At 32.4% G+C, this 11,705-nt stretch overlaps 1 protein-coding gene across 3 annotated transcripts in view; it reads right to left on the bottom strand.

The window, feature by feature from the left end:
- LOC122526855 (BAI1-associated protein 3) overlaps positions 1-11,705 on the bottom strand; it is a 104,388-nt gene that overhangs the window by 26,691 nt on the left and 65,992 nt on the right. For all 3 annotated transcript variants that reach the window (XM_043650452.1, XM_043650453.1, XM_043650454.1), the window contains exons 4-6: positions 6,219-6,386; positions 4,722-4,788; positions 2,104-2,293 (exon numbers count right to left, since the gene is read on the bottom strand). In XM_043650452.1, coding sequence (XP_043506387.1) covers positions 2,104-2,293; positions 4,722-4,788; positions 6,219-6,386 — 425 coding nt within the window. The remainder of the gene's footprint in view (positions 1-2,103; positions 2,294-4,721; positions 4,789-6,218; positions 6,387-11,705) is intronic.

Genomic DNA, 11,705 nt, shown 5'->3' with positions numbered 1-11,705 from the left:
AGTGGCGTTTGATATATAATTATAGAAATTTGACACACAAAAATGTACATTTTATTTTAAATACATTTGTATTTAATAGAGAAGTCTGGTATTTTTAATGTAGAATTTGATATGTAGAAATACTGATTTAAAATTTAGACTATTTATATATTCTGGGTTTATATAAAATTTAGAATATTTCTACTGGGTAATATAGAATATGATGTAGAGTACATTTGATACAGAAATTTCGTCTGATTTAATGTAGAAATATATTTAGTATAGAAATATATTGGCGTTTGATATATAATTATAGAAATTTGACACAGGAATGTATTTAATAGAAAAGTTTGGTATTTTTAATGTAGAATTTGATATAGAAATACTGATTTAAAATTTAGAATATATTTCTATATTAGGTAATATAGAACATGATGTGGAGCACATTTGATACAGAAATTTCGTCTGATTTAATGTAGAAATATATTTAGTATAGAAATATATTGGCGTTTGATATATAATTATAGAAATTTAACACAGGAATGTATTCAATAGAGAAGTTTGGTATTTTTAATGTAGAATTTGATATAGAAATACTGATTTAAAATTTGGAGTATATTTCCATACTACGTAATATAGAATATGATGTGGAACACATTTGATATAGAAATTTGTGATTTGATGTAGAAATACATATAATATAGAAATATTTGGTATTCCATGTAGAAATATTGATTTAGATTTCTGTAGATTGATTTGATTATTTTAAAGATTACGATCTCTATTATTAACATCTATATTATGATATTTTAAGGATATTTAAAGATAATGAAAAATTGTTTGAAATATTCGAGTTTAAATTTAAATGGCGAAAGATCATGGAGATTATGTAATTTGATACAGAAATATTAATTTAGATTCTACAGATCAACATCTGATTTCAAAGACTTCATTTTCATTGAATATCAAGGAAGAAAGGCAATAATTGGGAATAAGAAGTATCAAAGTTTTAATTTAAGTGGTGAGATTTTCGAAGAAGATTATGACGATTGCATTATTTGATACAGAAATATTCAGATTTTCATAGATATTAGTTTCATTGTTGATAATGAAAATAATAACAATTAAGAACGAGAACTGTTGAAGCTTTGACTGGTAGAATATTCGGAGGGATTATTTCAAGAGATAAGAGTTAATTAGAGAAAGCTCTTAATAGATACTATCTAGTTTTAAATTAGATTGTTAAATTATTATTTACACCTGTAGAATACAAATATAGTATTTTTAGCAAACTAGGTACGTTTGGAGTTACTGAAAGGTATGTTTGGAGAACTGAGCTATCGAGTTATCCATTTGAATACATGAGTTTTATTCAGTTATCGTTACATACAATCTATATAAATATACACGGATCAAACTATCAATTCCTATCGAACGTTATCCAATCTTAAATAAAATTCCCAACATCCACAGTGATAAAACTCGACGTTTCGTGCTACACCCTTCAATCTTAAAGTTCGACATTTCGTACAACCATTATATATAATATATTAACAATCTCAATATTAATATATTAACAATCTCAATATTAAATAGAGATAATATTCAATGAAATATATATTCAAATGTTTCTCAATAGAGTATTACAATATTGAAATATTCGATAAACCACATAAATCAATCGATTATGGATTTTTTTATGAAAATTCTTAAGTAACGGTATAATTTCTGTGAAACTTGATAATTATTGATTATCATTGAATTTATTATTGTACACTGAATATTAAAAATGAATTAATTGGCCATATTGTTGATGATCAAAGAGAATAAAGTTTGAGTTCATCAGTAATTTCGTAACTCAGAAATCACTTTGTCGAGAATAGGCAAATAAAGCGCCTAAAAATAAGTCACTGACAGATCGACGATCTTGACACGCTTATGTATAGTATCTACTCTCGAAGCGCGAGGTAAAAATCTAAATCTGTGTTTAGGTGATTCACATACGAGGTAGCAACTGGTTTCATCGAGAGAACGAACAACGAACAGCTGATAAATTTTGCAGTTTTCACCGAATCAGCCGCCGAATTTAGAAACATCTGAGCCCGAGAGCCGCGAGACACTTACCTATGATGCTTCCGTAATTTCTCGTGATGAGAATTCTCAGTTTCACCGCCGTCGGAAAGGGCGCGAGTCGCTTGCCTCGGTGATGCTGGCGGCGTGTGCGGCGAGTGCGCCGTTAAATTCGTCTGCGGGCTCAACGGCGCGCCCGTGTTGCCCGGTTGAATTCCTAGCATGCAGTAAGGGTCGCTGAATCCTGGAGGACATATGCAGAATATCTCGTTCAGTGTAACCTCACCTCCGGCGAACACTCAGAGCCTAACGACTCTCGTAATTAGAAAAACGAGCGGCAAGACTGTGCAGGGGTAAAGGGTCGTAAATCATGGTCGCGAATTGGGTCAGGGTGGTTCCATGGCTCGGAGCTGGAAGGTGAAAAGGACGACGAAACTGCGTTGTGAGCTTCGTTTGGAAAATCGATTCATTTGAGCGTGTGGATTTCATTAATCGTGAAATTTCTCGTCAATAGGTAAGAAAAAATGAACTGATGAAATAAAAAAAAAAAAAAAAAAAAATACTCGTAGCGTTGCTGTGTTAATTGCGAAAGGTGAAAGATTTGGCTGAAATAATTTTAGAGAAGAGACTTTCGAATTTAACGATCAAGTGTGATTTAAATTTCATATACAGGGTGTGGCCACGATTTTTCAGGCACTTCTGATTGTGCGACAAAAGAAATGTTTCGAACAAAAATTAATCAGTTTCCAGTTGGCTACAAAGTACAATATCAAAAATTTCAAAAAAACTTTTTCTTTCGATAAAAAATCAAGTTGATTTTTTATAAACCGGCACCGTGTATTTTTGACTTCGCAGGATTGCTGCTTCTGAGAGAACGAATTCAACGACCTACTATACTATGACCTTTAGATGTCTTTCACACTTCAGAAAATTAGGTTTAATCAACAGAAATTGTTCATTGTAAATTTTTCATGAAAATTATGTTCTCTGAATTTTTTAAATTCTTTAAATTTTGTAATTTTTTAAAATTTTTTAGTACCAAATACGTAGTTAAGAATTTCTTAACGTGGTTAAGAATCTATATGCAGATAAAATACTTTTGTGCTTTAATGACTTGCGATTCGAGCGAAAGTTGCAGATATGCAACTTTTGATTTAACTCTGCAGAGCAAGGTCTGCAGTAAAATCCGCAATGACGATTATTAGCTTAGTGCACGAGTGCTCAATTTTCAAACATGTTTCCCCGAAAAATAAATCCCGTATCGCAATTTTGTCGTTCTACTGAGCTGTAGAATCACTCTGACCTAATTTATTATTACGACATTCTTCGTATTAAAATCCAGGTGTAATTTATCGTATTAAAATCGTACTATGATCTTCGAAAGATATAACTAACAAAATAGAAGATTCTTGTCCTGTGAAATATACACTCTGACCTGTAAAATATCTCAATTTACTAATAATATTTGCAAAATGAATTTTTGTTGACGCACGTTATACATTGGGGATTATTTCGCGAAGATTTTGAAATATTTTTCTGTTTGAAATTCTCTCGTAGCTGTATTATTGTTGCGCGTTATTATTGTTGCAAGCTGTTATGCGGAATTCACGGGTATTATTATTTTTATTCTCGGTATAAAACTGCGGATTTTTACGCTCACAATTTTATGAAAAATTTGAACGTACAAAAATACACAAAATATGTGAAACATCTAAAATCTACGTGAATATTCATATCAATATTTAAATATTTGTAAATGAAACAAATTTCTTTTTGACTTCCTCTTCCATTTTAGCTGTGCCCATACGAACGTGAATTTGCATAAACATCCGCAATCTACTGAAAATTTTAATAATCTTCTAAAATCCTGACGATAATATTGACAGATTGCGGATCTTTATGCATTCGTGAGCAATTGTCGTTTGTAAAAATGAACGTAAAACAAAATCATAGAATACGAAGAGATAAAATCAAATTCTATCTAGGTTCCATTTTTTAATTACTACACAAATTAAATATAATAATTATATTTAAAATTTATATTATTAATTATATATTACAATTAATTTTAATTATATTTAAAACACTGCTACAAAATTAAATATAATAGTATAATATAAATATAAATATGAAAATTCGCGGTCTACGTTAAACATAAGGAGCAGATCAGGATTGTCGATAATCGTATGGAAATTCCCAAGATTTACCACTATTGTTTACTCTGTACTCTGATTCTTACCTGCCAAAAGAATGTAAATACTTCTTTGCACGTACAAGATAGATACGTTTCGCGAAGAAAAATAACAAGAAAAGAGAGGATAACCACTGAACGACATTTCCGAGCGGATGGGATATAAAAGATGTATTTAAATTCCCCGTGAAGATGATGCATTGCGCGATATCGATCATTTCCCAGCGATCGAGATAGATTAAGGGTGAAACCGTCTTTGCAATTATTTAATCCGTCATCATGCAAACGGCTGTGAAATATTGAGAAGATTGGGGGCCGAGGGCCAAGGCGATGCATCGCTTGATGCCACCGTCAGAATTTATGACATCTACCGATAATTCATGCTCGTAGTTCAATGGAAAATTCATTCGCGTTTCAGTAGACTCTTCGTTGAACTTGCGTTGCATGATTAAACGCGAAACACCCGAAAACAAATGCTCACCGTTCGCGTCTTTCGCTTCTAGTCCCTCAGCTTCGACAACCACCACGCTCAGCACGACGATCGGGGGCTGGAAAAAAAAAAAAAGAAAGAAAAATGTGACAACCATTTTGGCAAGCGAGCATTGAAAATCGAGGTAATGAAAAAAACGCGATCACCGGCCAGAGAGATAATTAAATAACATCCCACTTGTACGTGGTGCAACGAATAAACATTGTGACTGTAAACAGTATACTGCAGTCGCAATGCGATTCTGTTTGAACATCGACGTGCAAATGGATTACTTCTGATATGCAGTTGCTCGCAATGATATGTTTCATTCGCATTCGTGTCACATCGTTCTACGATAATAAACATCTCAGGCTACGTGCGTCGTTTCATTGAATTATGCAAGAAGACATTCACCATGAATCACGTATGTTCAATCTTGCGAAGTTTCAGCGATTGCGACGTTAGTCTAAAATTAAAATATTCTCTGGCAATTCTCTCACGATAAATAAATTAAACTTGGAGAAGATGCATTTGGAAAGTTTCCACGAGCGTAAATTTATCATTTGGAGAAGGTTAAATATATTTTCTGTTCCATCTGGGCAACTTAATTTCGAAGCAATTGCAAGAAAATATTTTATATATTAAATTATATTATAAGTGTTATATTTTTCCAAATATTTAATAAACATTATTATCTACCCAGTGACAATAATTTAACTTATTACAACATAATTTATGTATTTGACATTCAGTGTGTTAAATTATATTACAGATTAAAATTGCATTAATTCTTAAATGAAATAAAATTTTGTCAAAAAAAAAAAAAAAAATGAAATTATTTATGGGTATCCCTGATACTTTGATTCCCAAAGGAACCACGTGCGATTAATCCCTTGCGCTGGCAACTGGTTCGCACCATGGACCATAACGAGTGACTGAACCGTATACAATAATTCCCCGCTTTCTGTTTTCTTTTTTACGTTTAAATATACTTAAAAACTGAGAAAATGTTGCAATTTGGGACAAAAAATTCTTGACGTGCATGGCACGTCATTCCAGCGCAAGAGGATTAAAGTTTGATGGTATGAAACGACATTTGACCATGCGTCAAATTCAGAGCTAGGTAACATTTATAGAGAAAATATATTTTAAATACTATTTTAAATAATTTAAATCCTCACAATTCAAATAAAATAGTATTTCAAATAGGACAAATAAAATTTCAACAAATAAAATATTTTATTTTAATAATCTAAAGCTAACGTATGAAAATAAATAATTTTAAACGTAAAGTAAAATATTTTATTTTTAAAAGTACATTCTTTCGAACATTCTTACCTCGTTTTCAAAAAATACACGCATGATATAAAATAAAATACCCATTTACCATTTTAAAATAGTATATTTTACCCAGCTCTGATCAAACGCGAACGCATCGAAATAAAATTAATAAACGTGAAGAAATTAATAACGTATCTAGTAGAGACAAGAAAGAAGCGTAAGTCATACTTTCTCTTCCGATGCGATGTTCAGGTATCGTCGATGTTGATCCTGCGGGACTCCGAACGCTTCCTGCGCGTATCTATAAAGATCCTCTTTGTAGTGGGCGTATTGTCCGGTGCTGGCGCCCACAGTGTTGGCGACCGTGTAGAGGACTTCTATGTACAACTGCTCCAGCTGAAACATTGTTTTTAAACGCGTATCATTGTACTCCGTTGCAGGGGCGGCAAGTTTGTTCGCGCGACAATCCGCGAGGTTGAACGTACAACCGCGTTTTTCGTTATCAATTTGACGTTTCCCCGTTTTCGAGGGGAACTTTATAACTAGATTGTTCGACCTCTTTGTTCGAAAACGGCCGCCGGTGAAAATATTCCGCGAGCATCAAGTGTCTTTATCATTCTTAACCTGTCTTCGCTGTCTTCTTTGATACCAGGCTGCTCCTTTGTTTCTCTTCGTTTGCTAGTTTCGAGCGACGAGGGAAGTTTAAACAGACACCGGCGATTTATTATTTAAGAGCGGGAGTGTACAACGGGAAGGAGTGGAATGGTAAGACTTGGATGTTTTATAGTTTAGTATCATTGACGTAGCTCATTTCGGATTTAATTGGCTGTACAGATGTTGATTCAATTTCCTATAATATCGTACAATTGTTTCAATTTATGGACGTTCGTACGTCCGTTTTTTAAAAATTTTACTCTTTCTTTTTTTCTGTTTTTTGTATTTGTATTTCGCCAATGTCTCGAAAATTTCAAATGAATTATTTACAATTACTTGCCAGTTCTTAGATTTGAAATTGGTTGACTGGTAATTTTTCTTCTCTTATATTAAATATTTTATTTTAATAATCTAAAGTTAACGTACGAAAGTAAATATTTTAAACGTAAAATAAAATATTTTATTTTTAAAAGTACATTCTTTCGAACATTCTTACTTTATTTTCAAAAAAATAAAGGAGAGTTCTGGTTGTAGTGAGACAGAATTTCAAGCTACGAGAAAATTGGAAGCAATCTCACACACCTCTAATGTATAAAGTACTCGCGTAATTTGTAACGTAATTTTTCGGTGTCTTCTCATTTTTCTTCCAAAGTGTTGTAATATTAATAGATTTTTGTATAAATAGCTGGATTTATTTCAAATGAATTTAAAATTTTCTACAAGGAGAATAACCAAAGTTGATCAGTTACAAGTTCGAGGCTCGTCAAATGAAGTTTCACTATACTTTTACTCAGTATCATTCTGCAAATATCTTATTGGATAGAAGATATACTGGATGCAATCTCAAGTTTTTCATTTTAATGTACCAAAAATCCCCATACGATGTGAAACTACGTATTATCGTGTTATACAAAAATTAACGTTTCATTAATTTAATACCAGTATGGACCAGTCATTGGCAGTAGAGTATCAAGTTGTCGTCATTAGCGAAAATTGCGAAGATCTCGACATGGAGTGTCGCAGATTTGTACAACACTGGTCTCAGCTGTTACGCTCGGTAATTCGTTTAACGGTAAACGATAATTAGACGAGATTTTCGAGTGATTTTTCGACGAGAAACATTCCACGAGCCCCTTTAGAGCAGCGCTTTCAGTCGGCTCCATTGAATCGCGCGGCGCAAGCGAAACTCGCCAAGGTTTGTCCAAGTCGCTAGACAAACAGCACAGCCGGAGCTTATGAAACCTCTTTTCCGCGAGAAGTTGCTCCCCCGTCGGTCCTCAATTTACGCTAATTAGAACCGTTTCACTAAATTCCGCAACGTAGCTGGCACACGCGAAAGAGTGGGCTGCGTTTCTATAAATCGTTTCATTTTCCTGTCGTTAATTTCTCTCTCTCTCTCTCTCTCTTTCTTTTTGACAACAAAACGTGTCCATGTTATGGAAATAAAGTGGTGAAACAACGCGCGAGGAAAGCTATGGAAATAAAGTCGTTGAAGCGTGTGAACGCAAATTGGAACGAACACGAACGATTTCGACGAGCCGCCTGACCATTAACGGTATACTCTACTGTGAGCTAATTTCATTGACTAACTAGGATAGACCGGACATCCAGTTCAGTTTTTTCGTTTCCTATGTTTTAAGGACTCAGTGGTATAAGTCAACGTATGGATAGACAAGTAGTATAGGTCAACGTGTGAGTGGATAAGTGTTACGAGTCAACGTATGGTCGGACGTAAAAAAATTTCCGCAAATCGTTAGCTGCTTCTATTCTTATTTTATACATAGTGGATTTCATAATCGATCTGTTCTCGAGTGATGAATTCTCGAAGCTAAGATTCTATACCTTTATATTTATATTTCTTTTATATTCAGAAGTCCAAATAATTTTGAAAAGTAATTGAAAAGTTCAGTTAGTGAAAAATTACTTTTGAGTAATTACTTTAAAAATTACCAACGATGGTTATATAAAATTAAAATGTGTAACAATGTTTCTTTTTTTTTTTTAGAACTTGGAATTTAAAATTTCAATACTCTACGTCGATAATAAATTCCTAAAACACGGATAGAACTTTTTTTGATACACGTATAAACAGACAATATAAAATGGTACAATTTTAGATATTGATTTCGTGTCTTGGGATTTCAAGACAACATCGTAACGTAATTCCATTTTGCTTGATCATTTTACTTTGGTTTAGTTCTTCAACTCATCGTTGCGCTGAAAACCAGTAATTTTTTTTCCTGGTCGTTATATCGGACCTTGAGACACGAAGTTCCATTTAATGTACGCTCTGTTCTATCTTTGGTCAATACTAATATCTATACTGCTGACGAGGCAGAATGAGACAGAATGTTTCAATTAGGCTAGGGACGGAATGTGAAATGTTTAATATTTCTAATTATATAATATCCAATCTCCAACTATCTCTAATATATCTAATTCAACTTCATTTTGTAATTCGTTTCTCCAACTTTTGCCAGAAATTGGTTTAAGGATTTTTATGTAACAAATGACACTGTAAAACTACGAAAGGGAAATGAAACAACATGTATTTCAGTTCCACGAATAATTATAATGCAAGAGTATTTTACAATTGAGTTTGATTGTTAATCTTTAAATTCTTAAATTTGTAGCTTAGTGTCAATTTTCTTGTCGAAATCTTCGTTATGATGGTATTTTCGTAAAATGCGAAAGGTCACAGTTTCAGCAAAAATTGAACTGTCAAGGTTTTGAAATATATCCTTCATTCACTGATACAACAGATGAAAAAAATAAAAAGAAAAAAATTCTTGTAACATGTAAAAATAAAATAAAAAACTATTGAGATATGTGATATATAGGGATATTGGAAAGAACGATCAACTCGAATTTCGGGCAAAACACGCTTCGTTTCAATTTATTTTAAAACACGAAGTTTTAAACGTGAACGCGAGTTTCACGAGTTCCGTTTGCGATATAACCTGCGCTACAAGGTGGTTAATTAAGCGTAATTTCGTTGGAAGTTAAGACTCGTGGAATAAGGTTTTCAATTTTGAGCCGGCTCGTAATTAGACGAATACGAATATAAATTTCAAAAGTTTCGACGGGGCATTTGGCACTACGAAAGAAAGATTTACAATTAAGGCAGGTAATGAAAATTTTGTAGCTAACAATTAAACTACAATTTGTAAGATTAACTATAAGACTGAGGAAAATTTATTTCTATAGACTTAGTTTGTCGATAAAATTTGTTATATGAATTCTAAATTGTTCAATTTCCAAACATGAAGACGCAACATTTTAAATAATTCGACATCACACGAAAAGACATGATTAATCACTTTCGTTCTAGTGAAATAATTCAAAAATTTGAGAAAATGGTATGTTGACTCTAAATTGTTTAACTTTCGATATAAGAATATATAAGTACAAGACTTTCAATGATTCAACACCATAAGGAAAAAATGATAAATCATTTCTTTTCAAAATTTAAAACAGTAGAATATTGTTACACTGATAATAAATTGTTTAATATTCAATATGGAAATATAATAATTTAAACAATTCGAAACCACGCGACATTATATATCGTTTCTTGTGAAACAATTTTAAGATTCAACACACCAGCAAATTTTATACTATCAAGACTGCACTTTAATTTATCATTGAACTTAAATCTGTATTTTTGACACCACACGGTATACTCCAAAAATATTGATTGTTACAACATTAGCTAACGTTACGAAGATCCACTTCAAATATTTGAGTTATAATCTATATTTTCTTACTGACACTTCCTCTAGCTTGAAATCCTTTTAGAACACTATCCCTGGATACTTGTCGTTCTTTTTAACATTTCTTCTCAGTTTGCAAAGGGTTTCCACTTTAGGACGAGATAAAAACAATTTCGAAAGATAATGGAAGTAGGATTCCAACCCTTTTAAATCGGAATTTTTGCAAGCTTTCAACGCAAGATTATTTTACTTTAAATTTAAATTTCCTTCATTTATCTCGAACAAAATTCGCATGTACATACATACTTGCTTACAACGAATCTCACAAATTTTAATACAATCGAAGATCGAAGATAAAAACAATTTGAAGAAATTAAAAATTGAAATTTAAATATAATTAAACATTAATTTTTAAATCAAATATAATTAATTACATTTAAATTTCAATTTAAATGTAATTGAAGATTAATTTTTAGATATTTAAGTATTTAAGTAAGATCGAAATATAATTAAAAATTAATTTTTAAATATTTAAGTAGGATCGAAAGCAATTTTAAAAAAAATTAAAGAACTCCAATTTCTTCAACTCTTTCCAAATTGTCACGAGCTTTCGAGAAAGCATCATTTCTCAACACGACTTCAGAAAAATTGTCAACTTGGTTTCACAAATTCCTATATATTCATCGAAAGAATCATTCATTTTTCATCTCGGTATGTTACTTTCCGCTAAATTCCTTCGTTGTTGCAGCGTATCGGTCGGAAAGGAGCATGTAACGTGATTTCAGCGGAAATAATAAACAGAAAACGATCGCGTTTCCGCTTCATAAGAAAAATGGAGAAAAGAGACGAGAACACTGTGCACGGAACAATTCGACTTCGTCGAACTCTTTCGAGTCATTCGACGAAACGCGAACGCCATTATTCTTCCCGCGGATCGTTTCTTGTTGCTTGTTACTCATTTCCTTCCGGATAAACGACCCTGCGATCGTTTTCTACAGGGAATCTCTTTTACGAGGTCAGAAAGACGTCGGGTCGAACGTGAAAAATTCTTCCACTCTCGTATTGTTCTTCCACTCTTTGAATCGCGTTTTTAAATTGCGATATTTTAAAATTTAAAACACAATGAATAATATATAAGTCATAGAATTCATTTGATCAATGTTCGTACAGTTAAAGTTCGTATAAATTTTATTTAGATCGTTTTCTTACGATCTAAATAAGATTCAGGCTCCTTGTGATATTACAGGAATCTCTTTACGAGATCAGAAAGAGATCGAATTCTTCCAATTTCCTTTCATGAATCGCGTTTTTCACGATTTAAAATTTATATAGTAAATAATATATATAT

This window comes from Frieseomelitta varia, unplaced genomic scaffold, assembly GCF_011392965.1.
Source record: "Frieseomelitta varia isolate USP_RPSP 00005682 unplaced genomic scaffold, Fvar_1.2 scaffold_2, whole genome shotgun sequence".
NCBI lineage: Eukaryota > Metazoa > Arthropoda > Insecta > Hymenoptera > Apidae > Frieseomelitta > Frieseomelitta varia.
The sequence above is the reverse complement of the archived record's forward strand: the minus strand, read 5'-3'. Positions and strand labels throughout refer to the sequence as shown.